At 36.7% G+C, this 26933-nt stretch overlaps 1 protein-coding gene across 8 annotated transcripts in view; it reads right to left on the bottom strand.

Annotated features, from left to right (window-relative positions):
* The window catches only part of ANKRD17 (ankyrin repeat domain 17), a 183143-nt gene that overhangs the window by 60845 nt on the left and 95365 nt on the right, over positions 1–26933 (bottom strand). For 6 of the 8 annotated variants that reach the window (XR_002830645.1, XM_014460628.2, XM_023758640.1 and 3 more), the window contains exons 7-16: positions 24936–25030; positions 22608–22845; positions 20254–20445; positions 19762–19871; positions 15221–15308; positions 13972–14099; positions 13609–13752; positions 13086–13188; positions 10926–11672; positions 6710–6858 (exon numbers count right to left, since the gene is read on the bottom strand). Coding sequence is in view for 7 of the 8 variants with exons in the window: in XM_014460628.2 (XP_014316114.1) it covers positions 6710–6858; positions 10926–11672; positions 13086–13188; positions 13609–13752; positions 13972–14099; positions 15221–15308; positions 19762–19871; positions 20254–20445; positions 22608–22845; positions 24936–25030 (1994 nt within the window). In the remaining variant the exon portion in view is untranslated. The remainder of the gene's footprint in view (positions 1–6709; positions 6859–10925; positions 11673–13085; positions 13189–13608; positions 13753–13971; positions 14100–15220; positions 15309–19761; positions 19872–20253; positions 20446–22607; positions 22846–24935; positions 25031–26933) is intronic. The other 2 variants (XM_014460629.2, XM_014460635.2) reach the window with 2 other exon arrangements.

The raw sequence follows: 26933 nt of genomic DNA, 5'->3' as shown, positions 1-26933 counted from the left end.
AACATCCGATTAGTTTGGGACTGATTTATTTGATCACTTTAAGCTGTAAGTGTAACATACACACCAAATTTTGAAGACTTTAGTATGAAATAAAAATGTAAAATAACAATTTGTTATATTAATTACATATTTAAACAATAGTGTTATGGATATATTAAGTTAAAATACATTCTTAAAATTCACTCCACCTATTTGTTTGCTTTTTTAAATGTGGCTATTAGAAAACTTTAAGTTACATATATGTCTTACATTATTTTTCTATTACACAGAGCTGTTCTAAGCCATCTTACATATGTACCTCTATTATAGCACTTAATGCCAATCTTCCTTATACTAACATTAGTTATGTGTCTATCAACCTCAGAAGACTATTGATTCCTAGAAGGTAATAAACATGTTTTATTTATGTCTGTACCTTCCATCTATAATTGTTGCCTTGTTAGGAAAAAATAATAATTAAGTTAAATGAACGGCAATAGGGTTACACATTTGAAGACTATTACTAATGAAATAAAGGATTATAGAGGGTGGGGCAAAAGTAGGTTTCCAGTTGATCATATGAAAAATAATAGATTAGTAAATGTTAATATAAAAATAAACTCTGCATTCTGCATACTCACAACTGTAAACCTACCTTTTTTTCCTACGAACAACTGTACCTACTTTTGCCCCGCCCTGTATATATGAACACACTATATTTAATGTATTTATGTACTATTTATTATATTTATGTAATAAATATTAAAAGGAAAGGCATATTCTCCCAGAAGGTCAATAGTTCTAAAAAAAAAAAATTCCATTACAAAAAAAAAAAAAAGAATAACGAGATAAAAGACAAAACTGATAAAGATTCAAGAAATAAGAAAAGCCTACTAGTCAGTGATGAAGAGGGAGACCGCAAAAGCTGCTCTGCAGAAGAGGCTGGCAGAGAGCAGAGCTACTGACTGCAGAGATCAGGGATGGCCACAAGGGAGAGATGCACCAACTACAACAACGGAGAAGGACATGAATACTTAAATGAGTGACAGCTCTGATTGTGAAGTCTCTGATCTTCATTTCAGGTTTATAAGAAGAAATTACTGATTTTAGAGAAAAGGAGACAAAGGCTCAGAGTAACAACCTTCCGATGGTCACACAAAATCCTGCTTTTCTATTACATCACAGCTAAGGCACAACTAACGTCAATGTAACATAAGCCTATCTGTCTTACGTGCTCTCAATGAGTAGAAGACTCAATTTTATAAAGTTTATAATGTTTCTAAACATCTTCTTGGGGTTAAAGATTAAAGAGTAATTTAGGAAATTGGTATCAATCTTAAAAATAGAGAATGAAGAGACAAAATTTGAAAAAGATAAGTATGAAAATTTTAGGGGATTAATAAAATACTCTTTAAAATCACATTATAAAACATCATTTCGACTGATATTTATTAAGTACCTTTTATATCAAAGTACTCTGCTAAATACTCTAGGGTTGACCCTGATCACTAGGAACTTACTGATTACTATATAGGACAAACGTAGTGGCTCAAACTATGAGAGAAATATTGAACAATGCATTATGAGAATTGAAGAAACAGTATATTTAAACCTGAGAAAAGAGAGTTGGTTAAATTCCTTGGGGAATTTAAGAGTGGGTAACTTCATTGTATAACATTTTGTGGCAATCTTTTAAAGATAAGAATGAAAGAAGTTTATTTTGTTAATCCTCACTTGAGGATATATTTTTCCCATTGATTTTTAGAGAGTGGAACAGAGGGTGTGGGGAGGGAAAGGAGGGAGAAAAAGAGAGAGAGAAAGAGAAAGAGAAAGAGACAGAGAGGCATCAATTGGTTACCTCTCACATGCGCCCCAGCCCCAGGGCCAGGGAACAAGCCTGTAACCTAGGTATGTACCCTTGACCAAAAATCAAACCTGCAGGCTGAGAAAAACCAGCCAGGGCAAAATAATTTTTTTTTTTTTTTTTTAAAGAATAGTCTAGAGAGAGGGGCAGGGAGAGAGATAAACATTGATGCGAGAGCACACCATCCACTGGCTGCCTCCTGTATGCCCTCTACCAGGGATAGAATCTGCAACCCCAGCATGTGCCCTTGACTGGGAATAGAACAAGTAACCTCCTGGTGCATGAAAGGACACCCAACCAACTGAGCCACACCAGCCAGGGCAAGAATGAAATAATGTTTGAAATGAGGTTTCCACCCTCCCACCCCCCAAATAGAGACCTATCCCATCCCAAATTGATAAAGATGCTGTCAAAACTTATAGTAAAACAGCCCAAGTAATTCCTTCAAACTATCATTTATGAATGTTTCCTGAAATAAATTTTAATGTGGTACCAATCTTGTTTTGAAAATATTCAGACCCGATTCAATAAAACCATTACACGAGAGTTGAAAAACCTGTGGTAAACACTTGCACACCTAAGGTTATTTCTAGTTATATAAGATTTGAGGAACCTTATAAAAAATGTAAACTCCTACCTAAAGCATTCAGCAATGTCCGGGAATTAAACATGATTTCTGCTAATTCTTGTTAAAAATATTAGTTCCTGAGCATCTTAATTAATTAAAGGAGTTTAAGGCATGACCATTTTAAGAATCATTATCATTTTAAAAAGGAGACATATACTGAGGCTTTGAAAAAAATTCACATTTCTTTTGTTCTTCCTTAAATTAAGATTTGATATAAATATGCAATATGGCCAAGGGAATATGCAGAAAAAATGCAAAGATGAAGGACACGTGATCTTTTGCCATGTAGGTGGTGGCTCATTCTCTAGAATCTAATTTACCAGGTTAAAACAGATAGCATAGGCAGTATTTTAAAAGCATAGATTCTAGAGCCTGAATGCAGGGATTGTCTGAAAACTGGCTCTACCATAAATTAGCTGTTGGGCAAGGTAGTTATTATCTCTTAAGTCTCACTTTTCCCATATGTAAAATATTAATAGCAGTATCTACTTCATGGGATTGTTATGAAGACTAGATTAAATTAAAAGTTATAAAGTAAAAAATATACATGTCAAGACTTATTGAATAAACAAATAAAGGCTTAAATTATTAGAGAATGTTTCATCTTTCAAAACAGGAAGAAAGTTTATCATATCACTTGTCTGTTATGGCACAGTACTTGCACACATAAACCAAAATATCCAGGTAAGTAAAATCTCAATGAATTTTCATTTTAGAATCTAGAAAAAGTTTCAGACGAATCTATATATATATATAAAAGCCTAAGTGACCGGTTGATCAGTAGCTATGATGTACACTGACCACCAGGGGCAGATATTCAATGCACAGGCAGGGGAACATGGAACAGACTGATGAATTTCAGAGGGAAGGGGAGAGGGGGGAGGGCAGGAAGAGATTAACAACCAAAGATCTTATATACATACTAGAGGCCTGGTGCACAGATTTGTGCACCGGTGGGGTACCTCAGCCTGGCCTGCGGGGATCAGGCCGAAGCCGGCAGTTGAACATCTCCCGAGGGGTCCTGGATTGTGAGAAGGTACAGGCCAGGCCAAGGGACCCCACCAGTGCATGAATCTGTGCACCGGGCCTCTAATTTAGTATAAAGGAATCTTTATTTTCATCATTTAACATAACTGCTTGGTATCATAAAAATTAGTAGATTAAATACAAAGTTAACATTAAAATTAAAGAAAAAAATGGTGAACAATTATTTCTGAATATTCATTTTACATTGTTTCCCAAAGAAGACACTTTCTAATGTCTAACTAAGCAATTATGCTAAACTCCATGAAAAGTAGTATTAACTCATTCTAGGCTACTGGAAAAACCTCCATGTAGAGACCAGGTAAAAAAGAAGCAGATTCTTAAGGAACCACAGTTAAATCTTTTTATATAAGCATGTCTACGACATTTAAAATATAAGTTACACTTTTTAAAATTAACTAATACTATTTTTTAAAGTATCTATGTGTAACTTCTCAGAGATTAATTTATAATACAGTGATGTTTGGGTGGTATAGTCAGGTAAAATTTCACTGTCACTACAATAATTTCAAATTCAATAAAATCATGATCATATGTGGAGGAACTTTTCCTGCAGTGTTTTATTGAAAAGCATTTTTTAAAAGAAATTCTTTTACATTTTAGTTAACATGTTAAGCCCCATGTCAGTCACCGGTGACTGACACTATACTTTCTGTCTGGAAGACAAAACAGGCTGGGCGTTTAACATGTTAAGTTTTTACTTTTGCTTATGGGTTAATTTTTGAACCCACAAAAACTAGAAAATATACTTGTGGTTAAAATACAACAGCCTCTGCCCGGCTGGTGTGGTGCAGGTTTGACTTCTGGTCAGAGCACATGCCAGGGTTGCAGGCTCGATCCCTGGTGAGGCAGCAGATAGATGTTTCTCTCTCATCGATGTTTCTAACTCTCTAATCCTCTCCTTTCCTATCTCTCTAAAAATCAATAAAAATGTATTTTAAAAAACAACAAGAAAAAACATAACCTCAAGAGTAAAAGAAATTGGAGGAAAATAATACAAATTCAATACCAAGTTCAATCCAATTCTACAACACTATCAATATTAAAAGTGAGCCATTATAGTTCAAGTAAATGTCTCATATTTTTAAAGAAGGCCGTATAGTATGTTAGGTTAGAAAGTTGTCTTTGAAGTCAAACTGACCTAAGTATGACCCCCAGCCCCATTAGTTAGCTAAATTAAGTGATTGTAAGCAAAATGAATAATCTCTTAGTCTCAGTTTCTTCATCAGGGTACTTAAGAGCAGCTACCTTCCTCTGGCCATCAACCTATGAACCAGGAGATCATGGTTTGATTCCCTGTCAGGGCATATGCCTGGGTTGGGGGCTCGATCCCTAGTGTGGGGTGTGCAGGAGGCAGCCAATCAATGATTCTTTCTCATCAATGATATTTCTATCTCTCTCTTCCTCTTTCTTCCTCTCTGAAATTAATAAAATAAAGTTAAAACAATGGAAAAGATACACACATTTTGGAAGCAAGTAAGAATGGAACTGAAATTCCTTTTTCACAGTATTACCAAGAAACATTTTAATGACAAGCTATGTATTTTTTATATCACAATAGTTTATTTTTTATTTTTTAAAATCTTTGTTGTTGCAAGTATTACATACGTACCCTTTTTTCCCCTATTTACCTCTTCTAGTCCACCCCTGTCCCCCAACAAGCTATATTTTAAATATGTTAAGAGTGTATGTTCTTAATGGTCCAATAACACACACACTTACGTCCTGAAATTCAAGTTTAAATAAAGAACTGATCATTTATAAAAGAAAGTTTTATCATGTAACCCCCCACCCCCAATACACACTCTATCTATATAAAGAGCCAAGGGCCATCGCAACTGAACGGACGACTGAACAGGCTGAGTGGGGCGACAAGGCCAACAGGGGGGTTAGTGAGGGACGACCAAATGACTGAGAAGCAGGCTGTGTGGGGCGACCAGGCTGGCGGGGCGTTAGTGAGGGACGACCAAACGACTGAGCACCAGGCTGTGTGGGGCGACCAGACCGGTGGGGGGTTAGTGAGGGACGACCAAACGATTGAGCACCAGGCTGCGTGGGGTGCCCAGGCCGGCAGGAGGGTAGTGAGGGGCGACCAAATGATTGACCACCAGGCTGCGTGGGGCACCCAGGCCGGCAGGGGTGTAGTGAGGGATGATGAAACGACTGAGCACCATGCTGGTTTGGGGGGGGGGGCAGTGAGGGGTGACCAGGCTGGCAAGGGGGGGCAGTTGGGGGCGACCATGCTGGTAAGGGGGCAATTGGGGGCAACCAGGCTGGTAGGCAGAGGCGGTTAGGGTTGATCAGGCTGGCAGGGGGGCCAGTAGAGGCGATCAGGCAGGTGAGCAGTTAGGAGCCAGTGGTCCCGGATTGGAGAGGGTGCAGGCTGGGCTGAGGGGACCCGCCCCCTCCATGCACACATTTCATGCACCAGACCTCTAGTCAAAATATAAAACTAAATGAACTGTCATTTTTCAGTCCTAAAGTAGGCCATATACCCTTACCGTGCTCAACTGTTTTCTAAGCTAGGTCTCTTAGCATTTCTTTAGGGTAAAACACAACTTATCCTCTCCTCCTAACCTCACTTTGCCTTGAGATTTCATAGTAAACTATCTTTTTTAAGAACTGGGTTTTTGTTTTTTACTTAACAGTGTTTAACACACACACACACATAGACTCACTACATGTCAGTCAGCAAGATCACAATTTTCAAAGATGATATAAATGCTACTGAGTAAATGTGATATAAATGGAACAATCTTTTTTTTACTATTTTTTAATTCCTCCCCCCCACACACCATTTATCCCCTCTATGCCTTCTTCCACTTCCACTCACCCTCTGCCCCTGCCAGCACCAACCTCAATCTTTTCTTTTATATGCAATCCATTATGAATTTTAAAGCATATCTTTTCATTTACGAGTAGAAGAAAATACACACAAATCTTAAGTTATTTCTTTTTATATCCTCTGTAAACTAAAGTGTTTTAAAAAGGATTATTTGATGACCTTAGAAATTAGACCATCACACAATTATTAGTAATAATCCATATTTGATGTTTTTATATTTTTAAATGTAGATTCTAATTTATTTCGAATAGTGGCTCAAGTCTCTGCCCAGAGACAAAGCATTCTAAGATCATTTAAATCACTGATTAATGTGTCTAATGAAGATATACTTCCATCATTTGAAGCTTACCTGTGCATCAATATCAATGGCAGGGTAGATAGGAAGCATGGCTGAAGGAGAGATGATGGGACTTGGAGTTGGAGTCTGAGGTTGGGAAATGGAAGCAGCGATACTGTGGGTAGGAGTGTTTGACATTGCAGATGCTCTTCCACTGACTGCTGTTGAACAAAATAACTGCACTTAATAAGGATAAAACATTGTTAGGTAACAGTAAGAAATAATTATTGGAAAATATTTATAGACTTCTTAAAAAACGGAATGTCTAGCGGTAGACTGCCACAGCACTAGTAACTCATTATCCTGGTTATTTCTGACTTTGGACAACAGTCCAAAATTATAATGTATACTGAGAGTAACCCATTTTCTAATTAATCACCTGAAAAACAAATTCCTCTCTTATGGTATGTAATCATAAAACCTTAATTCAAAATAACCCTGAAAACAAAAATATTTTTATGAATCTAAATTAAATATAAATGCAATTGAATATGTTGTCCATTATACCTTCTTAGTCAGAAAAGGAATAAAAGATAAAATAGGCATGTTCAGAAGGAGAAGAATGTGATTTTTACCTGCCAATTCCACACCTTATATTCTATAACTAATATAAGTAATATCACTGTTTGGGAGAGCCTTGCTATCCAATCATTTAAAAATGCCTCCTACTCTTTAACTGCAGACAGGAGGATAATTATATTCTGAATTGCAGTCCTTACTATGAAAGCATAGTCAAATATAAAAATTTGATCCTCACACAGAAATACAGTTTCTCACATGTAGAAGTATTCTGAGGGGATAAAATGTCTACCAATCAATCCAGCAATCACACTGACATATAAGGACAAAATTAAAAAATTAGGGTAGAAATAAATGTATGCACACAAACATCCTTCAGATACAGATTACTGTTAGTTCTTCTAAGTATAATTTCACATGATATTTTCACAAAAAGATGCAAATTGAGAGGGGCTAATTTAATTAGGTCAGTACTTGATGTGGTAGAACTTCAAAGGTGGTGGCAGTTAAGGGTACTTTATTCCCGCATCAACTCACTTCTGGAGTCGATATGTGAACACCAATCCTTTTTTCCCCCTATTAAAAATGCTGTAGCACTAAATTTTGGGCATTAATCTTTGAATGGTCAACAGTAGTGTAGATGTATGTTACCAACTTAGTTATCAACTACATCAGACAGAAAACAATCATGATACACAACTGGATCTGAAACCAGACAAAAGAGGTTATAATCCCACCAAGAACAAAACTAAAATCGATCTTATAACAATTATAAACATGATTGTCAATTAAGAAATCTATTTTACATAAAATCCTTAGTTCAGGCACAAACATATACTATACATTATAGTAACACACATTCTAAAATTACACATTTTTTAAGTCCACTTAAAAGCCAAACGAAAAACAAAAAAGGGAACAAAACAAAACAAATCAAATCAAAACACAAAACACTGTTTTGAAGCCTTAGGGAATCAGATCAATAGAAAAGGGCTTATACTAGTATATTTAATTGATCATCTAATGACCTTGATATTATTACTCCATATTGATAGCCTGTACATTAATTTTTTAAAAATCAAGATAATTTAAATGTATATATTTTATCTATAAATTTCAAAAATATAAAATGTATGACTATTTACATTTCAATTGGAATAAATTCCTTAAAGAACATACTTAAATTGGTTTTCTTATTTTTGGTCAAATTATTCTTATCATCTCATCTAAGAGGAGATAGGAAAAAAACAATTCCCTCATTTCATTTCCTTATTTAAAACTAAATAACTGTCACTCATCCATTCTCTATAGTTAAAGTAATAATTATAAATACGTAGGCATGTGAAGAAACTCTGGTACAGATCTTTCCATGTGGGACTTCATATTTGGGGTTAGATTTTAGAGAGGGAGACCAGATGTTTAGAAAAGTTTTAATACCCGGTAAGAAAAGAAGGAACCTGAGAGCACAGCAAAGGTAAGGTACTAAGACTAGTTAAACAGAGAACTGATTTTGCTTTGGCAAGTAGCTAGGGCAGGGAAGACAGAATTTGGCCAGCCAAGTATTAGAGAAAAAGATACTGAACCTTGTTAGAGCAGTCTAATAAATGGGACATAAGGAAAAAAGAACAGAGTTTTATGCTGAATGAAGGACAACTGAGCATAATGAGGTTGTAAGATATTAAGAAACACAAAATGGTCATTAGTCAACTGAAAGAACAAGTACTACCACAAAACTTTAAAGAAAGATTGCAGAAATGAGTGCTGGAGTATATATGCATGTGCACATGCATGACGACGGATAGGTTTCACGTAGGTAGCTGGGCTTTTTTAAACCTGTTCTTCCTTCTGCCATTTCTTCTATCCCTATGCAAATAAGCATAAGAAAGAAGTATTTTCATAATATGACAAATATCTGTCATATATCCTGAAAAGTTATGTGCTTAAAAAAATTTTTTATACTTAAAAACCTGGAACACACAGGCAGAATCTAAGGTTTTTCTTTGGTAAAAAAATCAACAGAAAAACTACGTTACAAACCTCAAATAATTCTCATCAGCACAAACACCATACAACTAACTGACAAATCACTGTTGATAACTATGCCCAAGAACATCAGGTAAATTCTGGTAGCGCATCAAAAAATATTAAATATTCTTTGGTATAGAATGTCCATTCTTCATTTAATTGGAAAAGTAACACTTAACTCTATACATTCATTGGTAGATCAACTGACATAATAGAACACCATTATGATCTAGATTAATGGCTATGGAAGTAATTATCAAATTTGGAATTTGGGGCTACTGTTCTCCAATTTTCATAAGATACCAAATTCCTTTAAATTGTATTCCCAATTATTATAACCAGCTAATGGTGATTAGTAGCAATTTTCAAATCTATAGAAAAATTAAATTCTTAAGAGAATCTTTACAATTCTTAATGATTAATACCATTTTCCCCCAAGATAATTATTGTACCCTATGAAGATTAGCAGAGACTTTCATTCCGTATATTACTGTTGAGGTGATTTTAAAAGGGGACTGGGAAACTTTAGAGCAGATTTTAAGTATACAAAATCTGTCTCATTAGCTGGTTTCTTAGTTTCTGAATGTCTACACTATACAATTTAGGTTATTCTTTTAAAAGGTGAACGTTAAATCACATATAATGTCACCATAATATGTAATGTTACTAAATATAATTTCAAAATCAGAAAAATTCAAGTCTTTTAAAGTACAGACAAAAGAATAAAAATAGGAGGAGAGAACTATTTAACTCTTCCCCCCCCTTTTCCTTCTTCAATTTTCTCTTTTTCATTAGCTTTTTTTAATGAAGAAAATGATCTGTCTCAGTATAACATTCTTATGGTTTATAATCCTGTGAAATGTCATTGCACTAGTTTGTTACAGAATTTATGAAAAAGTAGGTACCGAAAACGGAAACCATTAAAACAACCTTCTAAAATATTTCTTCTTGCCAACGAAACTAATTATAATGAAATAAAATTTCTCTGACTACACATTTTCTTTTTTTTTTTCCTTCTCTGATTACACATTTAAAAAGATATTTGTGATATTGTGAGGGGACCCGACCATACCTTCCCATAATACAATTAGAAAGAGACTATACATTAACATTCACAGGGGATAAAAATCACTGACATACAGTATAATCAAACCCTATTTGGTTTGGTACTTTATTATTGTTTTAAAGGTGCTTTAAATTTTTTTAAAAATATCCATCAGGTTTGAAGTCTGATCCATTAGGATATAAAGTATTTCTGTTTACAAATAAGCTTCCTGATATCCTACTAAGTTTTGCACTTCAACTTCTATCAATTTCCCAGTTTCTTGGTGTGAATACAGAAGCAAAAAATATAAAATTCAATTTTAGTATTCTGAACTTAAAGAGAAAAAACAAAAACGAAAACCAGAGATCAAACATCAACCCCGCTACTGAAAAGCCTAGATTCCCAGCCTACTCAGCTAAGCCAGAACGTTTCAGTCACTTGCACTGAACGAGCTAATCTTTCATTTGACCTGTATCCATTTGAAAACTTCTGAGATTGAATTAATATTTCTAAAGATATACATGGATCAAGAGTCCAAAAATAGTTCTCAAGTTGGGCAATGGCAAAAAATTGTGGCACACTCTTACTCGCCTTAAGCAAATCATATTTTGATACCTGCTCATAACAATATAAACCCACCTGCCATGATGTCATCCAGCGTGTCATTGAGGGTCTGAGCAGGGCTGGCTACCATTAACCCTTGCTGTGTTTCTGTCAGAATTCCTTGCCCCAGCCCTGCCAACTGTGCTTGGCCCAGTACTGGCTGTCCAACTATTACTCCTTGCAGTTCTGTAAGATTAGCGATGGACCCTGGAGGCAATGGACCTGCCGCCAGAGGCAAAGCTTGAGGCATGGCCAGAGGCTGGATTGGTGCAAAACCCATCTGAGCAGCAGTCTGCTGGGGATCATCTTGAAGCAAAACGGGATCCACTTGCTGTAATCGTGCATAGTCTCCTTCAGAAAGCTGTTCTCCAAGAGGAGCTAGAAGTCCCAGATGTTGGCAAGATTGTTGCTGCTGCTGCTGAAGTTGAATTCTTTGAGCTTTAACCTCTAGATACTGCTTTTTTAGCTGCTGCTGAGTTTTCAGTTGTAACTCTCGTTCTACTTTCTGTAGTTCCTCCAAAATCTTTTGTTTCTTCTGAATTTGTTCCTCCCTTGTTTTGTTCAGCTCCTCAATCTTCTCCTTGGTAAGTTGATCAGCATGAGCCAGTTCCAAGGACTGCAGCTGTGCATTCTTTTCTATGGCTTCTTTTATCCTCTGTTCCAGTTCTGTTAACTTTCCCTGAGCCTCTTCTACAATGCTCTCTGGAGACTGATTGGTGATGTAACCCTGTACATCCTGGCTGTTTGCTGGCAAATGGCTGCTGGACTTTTGTTTAGAAGCAGCTGTGTAAAAAAGAAACCCCCTCAGAAGTGCACATGAATGGCATCCTCATTACAGAGTTACTGTTGGGAGGTTTAGTGCCAACAGTTATGCACCAAGTTATCATAGCCATAGAAGGTGAAAATGCACTGTGTTAAGGAGTTAAAAAACAAATTCACCTTCTTTATCATAAACATAAAATGTATGTATTTTATGTGCTAGAGTAATCTTTGGAAAAGAAATTTCAGAATTTTAAAAATATCACATGGCTAAAATTAGACAATAGAGGAATGCAGGTTTGTGATACCTAAGAGATGTAATTAAAATAAAATATAAGGCTATGTGTAATCTGGTCATAATGATGTAAAAAAATTATAAGAATAAAAAGATAATGCTAAACTATTAAGATGTAGGGAAAATTTAGACCTCTAAGTCAAGGTTTTTCCACATTTAATAGTTGTGCCTTACACACACACATACATACAAAGAGTACCCAAACCACTGAGAGGTGCCAGGAAATTAAAATCCAACTAAAATATGTCTTTGTTGGGGCCTATCATCTTCAAGACTGATAAAATCAAGACATAAATTCACATATTCCCACAGCTACCTGGCCAGCAGAGAATTGGGATTCAGTTTCTTTGAAAGAAAAGATGTTGGACTACACCATCCACTGTATCTTCTGATAGCCAGATGAAAAAACAGACCTGGCTACAGGTACAGCAATCAGTATTGGTAATAGTGATTGGAAAGAGCTGGTGAAAATACTTAGTGTTCTTGTTGGTAAAATAATATAGGTAACCAAAAACCAAAAATTAAGACCACATTGGTTCTTCAGGGAAAACTCTTTAAAAAGAAAAACTGATTAAAACTAGTAGCTGTAAGGTTTTGGGACATAACTTATGAACATGCATGGTGTAACAACCACAAGTCAAATATGGACCTCCAGAATTCTAGGGAAACAAACAAGCATATCTGAAGTAACTTTTACTTATTGGTTGAGAAAAGATATTCCAGATATGAAATATATATTATACCAGTTATTATAAAATAAATTTTAATCTAATTTTTTAATTTCATGCTTCATATCACTACAGAAATTTAGTTTTACAAAAAAACATTAATCAACTAATACCCAGCCTAACATTTTGACATAAATAGAAATGACCAGTTATTACAGGAAATCATGGATAATCAGAATTGCATCAAAGATGAACATCTGAATTTCTCTTGCTAATACTTCTAGTTCTAGCACAAGTTAGTGCTATTAACTATCTTCTCTCCCAATAATATGCTTTTTTTCATTGGTAAAAAATTTTTTAATTATGCCAATAAAATGCAATTTTTGTGGAAAAATAATTTTAAATGGCTAGGCTTTTGTAATCTTATCATTTTTACCTCAACAACATGTTAGAGTCTTTAGAAGTTTAACTGACCTTTATTCCTGATGGGAAGTGTAGTGGCAACATTGGCAGGTGGTTTATCAGGCTCCTGAGGGGGGACAACCATGGGCAGTGCTTGAACTGGTACACGAGGAGCCTAAGACAAAGGAAAGTAATTATGTTTCTGCTTTTCCTATACACTCCATTAAATAATATGCTTTAAATGAACTCTAAGTTACAAAGACTTATTCAAAATATTTTTTCTATTCTTTTTCAAAGTATTTTTAATATGGCATTATTCTCAGACAATAACGTATTTACTTAAAATATGTTGATACCCAATTATTTTTCATGACATTTATGAACTTTAAATTCAAATGGTTATTCTGGCTGTAAGAGAGAAAAGTCCTATCAACCTATAATCTGCATATTATGCCAGATATTCATTAGCCATATCAAGTACATCTAAAAAGAGAACTACATATCACAACAAAAAATAATCTAGTTTAAACTGAAAATCTGAGCAATAGGGGAATAAAGAAAATATAATATAAAGTGCTTTCGTTTTCAGTCTTACCCTATTTAAATCGTGGGATGGGGGGGTTAACTGAGCGACATCTGGTGGAGGGGCTGAAAGCAAGTTATTAGGATAGTCCAAAAGATAGCAAACAACACTTGTATGGCCACCTTTTGCTGCTTCTATCAACATAGTCGAGCCATCCTAAAAGAGTGGATATGGAAGGGAAAAGAAACATTTTTTGAAACAAGTTAATTTACAGAATTATTTAAGGAAAATAAAGCCAAAAGTCCCAGACACAATAAAATCATTGATTTAGTAAATGAATACACTAAGAATGCCATTATAAATGCAACTTGTAGATATTTTCTAGTATAAGAATAAAGAATCCACAGTGCTACCTGAAACATATGAGTTACATACTTTTAAACGATGAGTAGGATCTGCCCCATGAGCCAAAAGTAGTTCCACCACCGCCAGATGACCCCCTGCGCAAGCCAGGGACAATACAGTATGGTCATTATTAGCTGTAGTTCTATTCACATTTGCTCCTGAAACAGACAAGGCATGGAAAATCATATTATTAGAGTGTGGTTTTTTAAATTATGGTAAATTTCAAAAACATAAAGAGAACAGTATAATAAAGCCCCACATAGCCATGACCCAGCTTCAATGATTATAAATAAATGTCCAATCTCATTTCACATATACATCAATTCTCCTCTGCCATCTTGAATATTCTAAAATAAATCCCAGACAAATGTGATATAATTTCATCTATAAACACTTCAGTATGTGCCAGTAGAAGATAATAAAAGGACATAACATTAACGTAACCACTGTTTTTAAAAATTAAGATGTGTAATTTTATTTACATTTTAAGTTATTTAGTAGAGAAGTGGACGAAAAACCAAGGGCTAAGTTTGCAGAGAATGAACATGGCATAGAAAGTAATAATGAATAATAATGTCATCTTTTTCCAATGGGAATATCTGAGAATGAAAACAGGTATTTGTCTGGGATTTGGAGCATTGTGCTAAGCAATGTGGAAAATGGAAATAAAATAGCAGGAAAAAGCTGGTCAGATTCATTAAAATTAAGTAAAGGAGAGAGAGTATACTGAGTATGTAAATAATTCCATTTTTGAAAAAACTATGGTATAAACATCCATCACAAGTAAGTGTTCGAATAATTTAATCAGTAAGATATTTCTGATTTTTTTGTCTTAATGTATAAACAATTACAAACTGTACATTTCTTTAGTATTTTTAACAAACTGCCTTTTTAATTGTATAAAGTCTTTCTATATATAGCCTTTCTATTTTACCAAGTTAATCAGTGGCATAAATATAAAAATCCAGATTTCAAGATATATTATTACATGAACAGAATAGACTTTAAGTTATCTAAACCCTTAAAGTTTTACATAGAGAAATTTTTCTTTATAAAAGTGTTTCTTGACAAAGGTGATACTCAACATGATCATTCTTCATAGTTTGTACCTATTCTATGTATTGCAGGATGTTTTTCAAATACCCACTCACAAAATCTCAGCATACCAACAAAATGTCCTTTATCCCTCAATCTTTAAATACCTGAGTGCAGGGATAGACACCTTTGATTAAAAAACAAAATAAACAAAAAAAATCCTACTATTTTTACACAAACCTACCTTTACTAATTAAGAACTGAACAGTACAAACATGACCGGCTCTTGCAGCTTTCATTAAAGGAGTTCTTCCACCTTCAGATTCATGCTCCTATTTAAAAAACACATACTTAATTGATATTTAATTGCTAGGGAACAATTATTCTTTCTCATGATAGACTCATTTTTTTGGTTGATTTTTCTTTGTTAAATGACATTTAAATATATAAAATAAATATCAAAAATGTAAGTCTTTGTTTTACTATGGTTGCAAATATCAAAAAATTTCTGTACGTGACACGGCACCAGAGTTAAGTTAGGGTTTTTCAAAATGCTGACACGCTGATCTCAAAAGGTTCACCATCACTACCTTAGAATATACAGGTTTGAGAAAAATACCTTTGATAAAGCATTTCTTTTATTTTAAAATAAGATTTTATTGATTTCAGAGAAAGGAAGGGAGAGGATAAGAAACATTAATAATGAGAATATAAAGTATTTTATATATGTACTAGAGGCCCAGTGCCCGCCTTTTGGCCCGGGGGGGGGGGGGGGGGGGGGGGGAGACCCCTCAGCCCAGCCTGTGTCCTCTAGCAGTCTGGGACCCCTTAGGGCAGTGGTTCTTAACCTTCCTAATGCCACGACCCTTTAATACAGTTCTTCATGTTGTGGTGACCCCCAATTTCATTGTTACAAATTGAACATAATTAAAGCATAGTGATTAATCACAAAAACAATATGTAATTATATATGTGTTTTCTGATGGTCTTAGGTGACCCCTGTGAAAGGGTCATTTGACCCCCAAAAGGGTCTCGACCCACTGGTTGAGAACCACTACCTTAGGGGATATTAAATTGCCAGCTTAGGCCTGCTCCCCACTGGCAATCGGACATCCCCTGGTGGGTTCTTAGCGCTGCCGGTGCCAGGGAGGCAGGAGAGGTTCCCACCACCACAGCTGCACTTGCCAGCTGTGAGCCCGGCTTCTGGTTGAGCAGCACTCCCCTGTGGGAGCACACTGGCCACCAGGGGCAGCTCCTGCGTTGAACGTCTGCCCCCTGGTGGTCAGTGCACATAATAGTGACCAGTTGTCCTGCCATTTGGTCAATTTGCAGACCTTTTATTATATAGGATTTTTAACACTCACATCTGATGAACAACTTTTGGGTTTTCTCTTAAGCCATATATTAGGTTATTCCAATTGCAATGGACTAACTAGCAATATTACATTGCTGCATATTTCATAGCCTTGTGGTAAATACTGAAAATATAGTTCCTAACTGAAGAAGCTCAAAATCTAATTAGAAAGTAATATACATACAACTAATTAGAATATAATGTGTGTTACAAGTGTTTCAAGAGTTCTACCAACATATGCAGAGCTGAAAGAGACCACAATAATGTAATTCAAACCTCTCCTTTCAAGAAGTTAAATCAAGTTTACAAAACTAATTATGGAGGAGCCTATTTCTACCTGTACATGAATTTGTCATTAACTATGAACTTCTTCAGGAAAACTCATTTGTTAATATCAATCCCAAGAACATATGAGAGCATATATTTTAACTGAAACTAAAACCACCTTTTCATGTCTCACTCCTAGCCTCTCTAAGGCTAACTTGAAGACTAGTTATTTTCACCACACAATCTGCTTTATGCTTCTCTACCTCTGAAGCTATACCCATCCTATATTATTTCTTCCACTAGAATGTCTCTTTTGTCATAACACTGCCATATCTACCTTTCTTAATTTTAGCCAGCCCCACATATAATCTCAGATGACATTTTTAGCTCTTTTGCCTTGTTTACTCTCTGTAATTTCCCTGACACCTCTTTATAATCTTCCTTATAATGACCTTGGTATTTCACCCTTCTTTAAAAAATATATCTATATCGTATATAATAAAGAGGTAATATGCAAACTGACTCTCACGCCCTCACACAATATGGTCGCCCCCCATGTGGTCAAAAGATGGCCGCCACAAGATGACTGGCTGGGGAGGGCAGTTGGGGGCGACCAGGCCTGCAGGGGAGGGAAGTTGGGGGTAATCCGGCTGGCAGGGGAGCAGTTAGGCGTTGATCAGGCTGGCAGGGGAGTGGTTAGGGGGTGATCAGGCTGGCAGGCAGAAACAGTTAGGGACAATCAGGCAGGCAGGCAAGTGATTGGGAGCCAGCAGTCCTGGATTGTGAGGGGGATGTCTGACTGCCTGAGGGATCGGGCCTAAAGCGGCAGTCAGACATTCCCCTGAGGGGGATCGGGCCTAAAGCGGCAGTCAGACATTCCCCTGAGGGGGGATCGGGCCTAAAGCGGCAGTCAGACATTCCCCTGAGGGGGGATCGGGCCTAAAGCGGCAGTCAGACATTCCCCTGAGGGGGATCGGGCCTAAACCGGCAGTCAGACATTCCCCTGAGGGGGATCGGGCCTAAACCGGCAGTTAGACATCCCCCTGAGGGGGATCGGGCCTAAAGCGGCAGTCAGATATCCCCCGAGGGGTCCCACATTGGAGAGGGTGCAGGCTGGGCTGAGGCACATCCCCCCCCCCCCCCAGGGCACAAATTTCGTGCACCGGGCCTCGTGTGTGTGTGTGTGTGTGTGTGTGTGTGTGTGTGTGTGTGTGTGTGTACTAGAGTCCCAGTGCACAAAATTCGTGCAGGGGCGGGTGTCCCTCAGCCCAGCCTGCACCCTCTCCTATCTGGGACACCCCTCTCACAATCCAGGACTGCTGGCTCCCAACTGCTCCCTGCCTGCCTGATTGCCCCTAACTGCTTCTGCCTGCCAGCCTGATCACCCCCTAACCACGCACGCCCCTGCCAGCCTGATCGACGCTTAACTGCTCCCCTTCCGGCCTGATTGCCCCCAGCTGCCCTCCCCTGCCGGCCTGTTCACCCCTAACTGCCCTCCCCTGCCGGCCTGGTCCCTCCTAAATGCCCTCCCCTGCCGGCCTGTTCACCCCTAACTGCCCTCCCCTGCCGGCCTTGTCCCTCCCAACTCCCCTCCCCTGCAGGCCTGGTCACCCCTAATTACCCTCCCCGGCAGGCTGGTTCCCTCCAACTGTCCTTCCCTGCAGGTCTGGTCGCCCCCAACTGCCCTCCTCTGCCGGCCATCTTGTGTCCACATGGGGGCGGCCATCTTGTGTCCACACGGGGGCGGCCATCTTGTGTCCACATGGGGGCGGCCATCTTTGACCACATGGGGGGCGGCCATCTTGTGTTGGAGTGATAGTCAATTTGCATATTACCTCTTTATTATATAGGATATATAATTGATTTCAGAGGGGGAGGGAGAGGGAGAGAGAGATAGAAACATCATGAGAGAGAATCATTGATCGGCTGCCTCCTGCACACCCCCTACTGGGATCGAGCCTGTAACCTAGGCATGTGCCCTTAACTGGAATCGAACCGGGGACCCTTCAGTCCACAGGCTAGTGTTCTATCCACTGAGCCAAACCAGCTAGGGCTTTCATCTTTCTTACTAATTAACAATTATTTGAGGGAAAATATACTTTATTAACCCTTTGCACTCCGAACCATTCTGGACATTGGCTACCAGCTACTCGACGCTACTTTGCGGCAGAAACGTGCATTTACAGACCCTCGTATTATTTAGTATAATTTTGGAACCAAGTAACGTATTATAATGATATTGGACTTATATGAATTGGGTGACATCGAGGAATGTATATTTGCAAAAAAAACAATATTTTATTGTTTATAATTTTGTACAGTATGATAAGTTTTGTAACACTCCCCAATATGCATTGCAGGCTGATTAGTGCATGTTTGACAGTAATAAGTGGTTTGACGCCTGCCACCAGGTGTTTTCCTGTTAGAACACACAATGCAGTCCCGTTTTCTTTGTCCCACATCGGGAATATGTAGTTTATTGTTTAATCCGACACAAAACCCGCTGACATTTCTTGTATATATATCTTAGTAATTTTACGATATTTTGATTTAATTTCTTGTGCCATTTCAAGATAAAACTTCAGGGAAACATGCATGTCTCAAAAAGTTGCGTTGAAATAACTCAATTCCCCGTAATCACTAATAAACTGCGATGTCCCCTGAGAGGGGACATCCGAGTGATATGCTAGAATTCCGATGTCCCCTGAGAGGGGACAGCGGAGTGCAAAGGGTTAAATATACCATCTTTTAAATTTATTTTATTTAATGCTTTGAATAGTATAAGAAAAATTTATTTCCTAAGTTCAGTGAAATACCTCTAAGTCCTATTTGCCTTTTTATAGCAAATCAGAAAAGCTTCTAAAAAGAGCTAAATATACAAGAGGAAATAATTTTGTATTAATATATCGAACACATGGTTTTTCCTTTTTGTGTGTGTGGGGAATGAGGGTTAGTAGATTATGTAGTCCTGCTAACAAGGAAAATACTAATGGTCACCAAACAGTGTAAAAAACAACAAAAACATGACTAAATGAGATAATTATGGTAAAAAAGCTAACATAAAATCAGAAATAAATTCCTTTTGTCTATATTCTCCATAAAATTTTTAATTAATTTCTTGCATTAGTTTTAAATATTAGGATTTAAAATGTGACAGAGCTTACCAGATCTGCTCCTGCCTGAAGCAACACATCTGCTACATCAGTATGACCATTTTCACAGGCATATGTTAGTGCTGTATCTCCTGTTGCTGTTGTTGCATGCACATTAGCTCCTGTAACAGTATTACACAATACATAGACTTAATAAAACAATCATAAGATATAAATGAGGACACAGAAATTTCTTCCAGATAAGCCATATCTCCTCTAATTAGACAAAATATCTTTATTCATTTCTAGAAAATAGAGAGTATTGTTAGCATCTTTACAAGCAAAACAAAAAAAAAAATCACCGCTTGAAATTTAAGTTGCAGATACCTTAAACAGCAATAAGATAATATTTATTCAGAATACTCACAAATATTATCATGTCATTTTTCACACACATTCACACACATATTAGTGTACCATAAAATCAGGAAAATTATTTGCATTATAACAGTTTTACTTAAGTAAATCATGTAAAAAACTCCTCCCAAATGCAAAAATGCCTACCTGCTGCTAATAAGTATTTAACTAACTCCAAATGACCCTCTTGAGCAGCTTCCATTAAGGGGGTAGAACACCCTAGTTCTATATCAGCTCCTGCCTTAATTAGAAAGTCTGCCACTTCCAGAAAGCCTCCACAGCAAGCCAGAGTCAAAGCAGTTTCTTGAGTTTCTTCTGTCTGTGCATTGATATTTGCTCCTAAAATAATTAAAGAAAGTCATTAACTTATTCCAGAGATATGCAAAACATATTTATTTCCTAATGAACTATACTTCAAAAATGAACATTTATGTTACTTTACTAAATAATAAAGTGCCTCTCCCTTACTCTGAAAAGCAGTTAAAAATAAACCATCAAAACCATATCCACTAGTGGATATTTGATGTACATAGCTGAAGCAAGCTTTATTCAGCCAAGAGGTACAATCAGGTGCAATATTGAAAGCATTCTACATATTAGCGCCATTTTTAAAAATATATTATATTGATTTTTCAGAGAGAGGAAGGGAGAGGGATAATTAAAACATCGATGAGAGAGAAACATTGATCAGCTGCCTCCTGCACACTCCCCACTGGGGATGTGTCCACAACCAAGGTACATGCCCTTGACCGGAATCGAACCTGGGACCCTTGAGTCCGCAGGCTGACGCTCTATCCACTGAGCCAAACCGGTCAGGGCTTAGCTCCATTTTATACCTAAGAAAATTGAGGTTAATTAACTTGTCCAAGGTCACAACATTATCATTATCACTATTACCACCATCACCATAGCTAACACTTAACAGGTACTATATGATAAATAGTATATATATAACATACATATAGTCTAACAAAAACCCTAAAGATGACAAAATTAAGGCATAGAAGATTAGAAACTTGCATTAAGTTACAAAATTGACAAGCAATGGAGTTGTGATTCAAACCTAAAAAGTCTGCTCAAACTATGTTCATAAAATTCTAGTCAATATTAACTCTCGATAAAAAGGTTTTAGTAAAATGGGCCATTCCTCTTAAATTTGTCCAAACAAAAACTTTACTATTAAAAGGGATATAAAAATTAAACTAAAAGTATGGATAGCGATGGGAGATTACTCTAAACTTAAGGTATCTTAATACAAGAAAGTAACTCTTTCATTTTTCCCAAGAGAAGTCCATGTGTACTGGGCTCTTCGATACCTTCTTATATACGCATTCTAGCATTTTTATCAAGTTAATCTTTATGGCAGGATTTCTCATACTGTTTCATGAAACAGTAGATATATGAAATATAACAGGTATTCTACCCCAAGTGAAATTTTCTTATATTAGCTTGATAAGTACCCCATCTCCATTTCTCTGTTGTGGGTTTTTGTTTGTTTTTTTTTTTATTTCTTTTAATTACCTGAGGATATGTTTTTATTGATTTTAGAGAGAGAGGGAGAGAAACATCCATGTGAAAGAGAAACATTGATTGGCTGCCTCCTATAAAAGGATTGAACCTGCAACCTGGGTATGTGCCCTGACCAGGAATTGAACCTGAGATCTTTTGGTGTACGGGACACCACCGCTCCAACCAAGCCACACTGGCCAGGTCCAGTTCTCTCTGTTTTTAACCATTTGAGTCCCAGGGGGTATTGAAAAAACACTGTCGAAGAATCCCAAACAGCGCAACCGCGCTTTCTCTAAATGAGTACGAAAAGACCCAAACAGCGTGATAGCGCTTGTTTTATTTTATGTCGAGAAATACCAAGCAGCGCGATTGCGCTGTTTGGGACTCAAACGGATATTAATTAAAAGGAGCTGTGTGATGTACTTGCGTCAGTAAATCTGAGCGCGCGACTTCGACAATCGGTAACGCACCGTCAGCTGTCCACAATGTTCGAAATGTGCTGGGTTTTCTCGACATAAAATCTCAGCAGCGCAATCGCGCTGCTTGGGACTCAAACGGTTAAACACATAGCACACAATGACTCTGAAAGCTCTATATTTAAAAAGTCTATTTGATTTTGAGCATAGTATAGAAGCCATTTTCAAAGCAAATATTTTATCATTTGTTTTTGTGACAATCCTCATTACAAATCTATTAGAAAGATGAAATACTGAATTTAATTTTATAAAATTATAATTTACATTTTACACCAGCGGTTCTCAACCTGTGGGTCAAGACCCCTTTGGGGGTCGCCTAAGACCATCAGAAAACACATATATAATTACATATTGTTTTTGTGATTAATCACTATGCTTTAATTATGTTCAATTTGTAACAATGAAATTGGGGGTCACCACAACATGAGGAACTGTATTAAAGGGTCACAGCACTAGGAAGGTTGAGAACCACTGTTTTACACATTTATGCTTTAGTGTCTTAATTGGAATGGTTACCTTGGCCTAGAAGTAATGCCACCATTTCTTCATGTCCTTCACGAGCTGCTTCCATCAACGGTGTATAACCTTCATCATTGACCTCTTCCAGGCTAGCTCCTCTTTCAATAAGTAAGGCCGCAAGTTCCACATGCCCACCACATGCAGCCAATGTCAATGGTGACTCAAATGAATCAGCAGGCATGTTCACTTGGGCACCACTGTCAAGGAGTAACCTAGCTACTTCAACATGGCCATCCTAATTACAATGCAATTAAAAAATTAAATCAGCACCATTAAAGAAGCTTTAAAAATATGAAGATTTCTCATTTATTATACAAATGAAACTTACTAATCTCCATTCAAATAAAAATTAATCTATACTAACAGTTGAGTAAGCAAGTATTAAGACCTATTTATATTTCTTCAGTACAGAGTAGGAAATAGAGATTGAGGATATAAAACATGTAGGAAAATGATGCATTCAATCAAAAAGTTTATTAACCATAAGGGGAAAAACCAGTAAGTACATGAAACAAGAGACTACTATACGATAACATCAACACTGCATGGTATAAACTTAAATGCTAAAAGAATAAAGGTTAAAAAGCGAAAATTGGATTTTTTGTAGAAACCTTAAGAACAAGCAATCTTTAGATTAGGTAAAGAAAAATGCAATACAGTTAGGAGTGGGAGAATTGGGCATGTGAGGGGAAGGGGAACACAATATGCATATGGTACTTCCTTTGTTGTTCAACATTCAAATGCCAAGGAAAATTAAGAAAAAAAAGAAGTGCTCTCTGATTATCTTCTGTCCCCTTTTACCACAGCTTTCCTATTAGCAACTCTAAGGTTCCTCTTTCCATTATTGTCGTTTCCTTTGATATACTTTTCCATTCTATGTATTACCTCAGAGGCATTTCATCTTCTTTTTAACGTCACACTCATTTTTGCCTCCGTGTCTGCCATATGATACCACTTTAATGTCTTATTACTAAGGTTACTTTGGTGTTCCTCCAGCTCAGAATTTTCTCCCTCTGTAGTCAAGTCCTACATTGCCTGGCCCCTACTAATATCTTTCCCCTACTTATAACACTTCCAGTGCATCCTGGTTAGCTACAGAACATTTCATTTTAATTTCTTAATCTACTTATGGGTTGTTTCTCTAGTGGGGGTGGCAGATGTTTTAAGTTCTTTATCATGAGGATATTATTGATGTGTTTTATACACATTATCTCATTTAATCTTCATAACAACCCCAGAGAAAGGTATTATTTCTCATGTTAGAAAATAGGGAACTCAAAAGCTTTGGAGAAAACTTTTTGTTTAAAAAAATAATTTACTAAAGCAAACACTGGCATGGCAATAACAATAACAAAAACACACACAAAGATAACTCAAGTCTTAAATGGCTACCTAATATTTTTAAATTAGTAATTAAAAATTAACATTCTTTTAATAACCATTCTCTGAAGGGAAGTTGAGACCAGAAACTTCAAATTCATTTGAAGCCTTTATCTATCTTGGGCATGTTTTTATCATTAATCTGTCTATAATGTCACTTTGATCCATTTCTGTGCCACAAATCATAGATTGAGATACAGAAATTTAAGAGTACTATTATCACCCATCCCCACATACACACTCTAAAACAGAGTTCTTACAAAAGGAACTCAGGGCCCAGAAAAACCATGATAGAGAGGGAAAAACATAACACAAATAATAGTCTAATTTCAAATTTCTCATAAATAAAATTATTGGTTTCATAAACATGTTATGCTTAGAAATATGTGTATACTCTGTGAATTATAGTCTCCTCTTTAATATCTTTGATCAACCTTCTTAAAAGTCACTTTAAATTGTATGCATATATGCATAACCCATGGGCACAGACAATAGTGTGGTGAAGGCTTGGGGTGGGGGTGGGCTAGAAGGGGTCAATGGGGGGGGGGAGAAGGGACATATATAAAACTTTCATCAATAAAGATTTAAAAGCAAAATAAATGCAAAAACTACAAAAAAAGTCGCTTTTTGTGCCAATCACGTAAAACCAGTAGAGTTATGTGAGACTAAGAAAATGAAGGTAATGCTGTAAAGCTTCAGAAAGCACTTCTAATAGAAGTCAATGTTGTATAACTGTCTCTGAAAACTATTGATAATTCAAGACAGCTGAGGTTCTGTTCCATAATAAGTCTATAATAAACAGAATTTTATCTTAATGCAGATATTTTATTTTTTTACTTTAAAATAAACAGAAATTTTGAGCTCAAGGAAAAGACACTCAATGTACATTATATATTATTTATATAAAATATGTAAATATATTTCATGTTATTTCACCAATCTTACCATGCAAGCCTCCATTAGAGCAGTGTGCATTTCATCTGTTTTATGCTCTTGATCTGCGCCTGCTTCCAAAAGAAATCGCACCATCTCTAGGTGTCCTAAACCAAAAGTGTATTAAGATTACTTAAAAATCTTATTCCAAAAAATGTATGACATATTATAATATTTTAATAAGTTTTATTTAAATTATAGCAATACATTTTTACAAATAATACTCAGGTCAGCTACAAGTTATCCTCAATGGCTGAATACAACTTATACCAGTGATCTTTGGTGTTCTACTCCTTACCCCACTGCCCTACAACTGTTACTTCTAGTATCCTTGCAGTAGATTGTCAAAGATGCCATTAAAGTCCAACACCCAGAATATCCCCTCTACCACCTTTTAAGAGACCAGGCATGCTATAGTTATTTTATTTATGGTGTGGAATAAATTAACTATCATGAACTAGCAGCCTAGGATGATTATAATCCTTGAAGTTATTTCTATGAGAAAATGTGTTTTAAATTTACATAACTGAAACTTTTTAGGAACAACTTGCATACACATTGAGAACTGCATACATAATAATATTCTTGAAACAACAGCATTTATTCAATATTTATTCATTTATTATTTTTGTTAACCCTCACCTGAGGACATTTTTCCATTGTTTTGTTTTGTTTCTTAGAGAGAGTAGAAGGGAGGGTTAGAGATAGTGGAAGGGGGAGAGAAATATCTATGTGAGAGACATATTGATTGGTTGCCTCCTGCACACATCCTGGGTGGATCAAGCCTGCAACCGAGATATGTGCCCTTGACAGTAATCGAACCTGGGACTCTTCAGTCCCCAGGCCGAAGCTCTAGGCACTGAGCCAAACCGACCAGGGCTATTCAGTTTAGATATAAATATACTATACCCACGCACGTACACATATTTATGTAGTCTCAAATAAACCATATGTTTCAGTTAAGATAAAGACAACACATAAGTAGTTATAAAGACAAATTTTTGAAATGCCTTCAGATATAATAAATCGAAAAATTAATAATTTCCCCCCAAAATTATTTGGAATGAGCTTCAGTCAATTTTCAATCAACTGGAACTAGAGAGCAGTGGATAGTGGAATCACAGATAAACAGTTTAAACAAAACTAACTTTGGTGAGTGCAGTATCTGCCATATCTTGTTTTTGCTACCTTTTCTGTCATTCTCCCTTCCTAAAAACCCACATCAATATTGAGCCTCAGCCTGAGTTCTATCCCATCTCCATCTCCTCCTTGTCAATCTGTGGTCTAAGAGACCTCACCAGAAATAGAGGAAAGGGAGAGGGTTCTTAGATCGTGAAAGTACTAGAGACCTCCACTAGTTCAGTTATATATCCAGCTTCTAATTAAAGCCTGCAAGCCTCAACTACAGGTGCCCCTTTTGGAAAGCAGGGTGGGGCTACAAGCAAAGGAAAGAGGAAGAGTAGCTATATATATATAGTTCATCTCAATGCTCTTCTGGCTAGCTGGGACTTAGCAGTAAAACGCAAGCAGGTTCAAAAAGTATTTGTGAAAATGGCAGTGAGCCACCCAACCAGCCTGCTTAATTTTTCTCCTTCCAGAAGAATGGCCTCTGCCTAATTACCCAGCAGAACTGGGGAACTAATAGATCTCAGCTGTGCTTCCTAATCTCCCTATATCTGAAAATTTGTTACCACCAGATAATCAAAAACACTTCAGATAGACTATATTTTCACATTTAACTTCTATTTTAGTCATTTATGTATCTAAGCATTATCTTAACCATATTTTAAAGAAAATTATTCCAAAAGAACTCACACAATCTTGGGCATTCTGAAATAGAATGGAACAAAACACCAGGGCCAGGACTAGGGTGAGGCAACAAAGTCCTGAGTACAAAATTTAAGGAGGTATTCACTGGAACACTTGGGTAAGTGAAGATTCAGCCACTGAAAGTGTCTCCTTAAACTTTATTTTCGCCTTGCAAGAGCTTTTTCTTGATGCCTCAATGTC

This window comes from Myotis lucifugus, unplaced genomic scaffold, assembly GCF_000147115.1.
Source record: "Myotis lucifugus unplaced genomic scaffold, Myoluc2.0 scaffold_136, whole genome shotgun sequence".
Lineage (NCBI taxonomy): Eukaryota > Metazoa > Chordata > Mammalia > Chiroptera > Vespertilionidae > Myotis > Myotis lucifugus.
The sequence above is the reverse complement of the archived record's forward strand: the minus strand, read 5'-3'. Positions and strand labels throughout refer to the sequence as shown.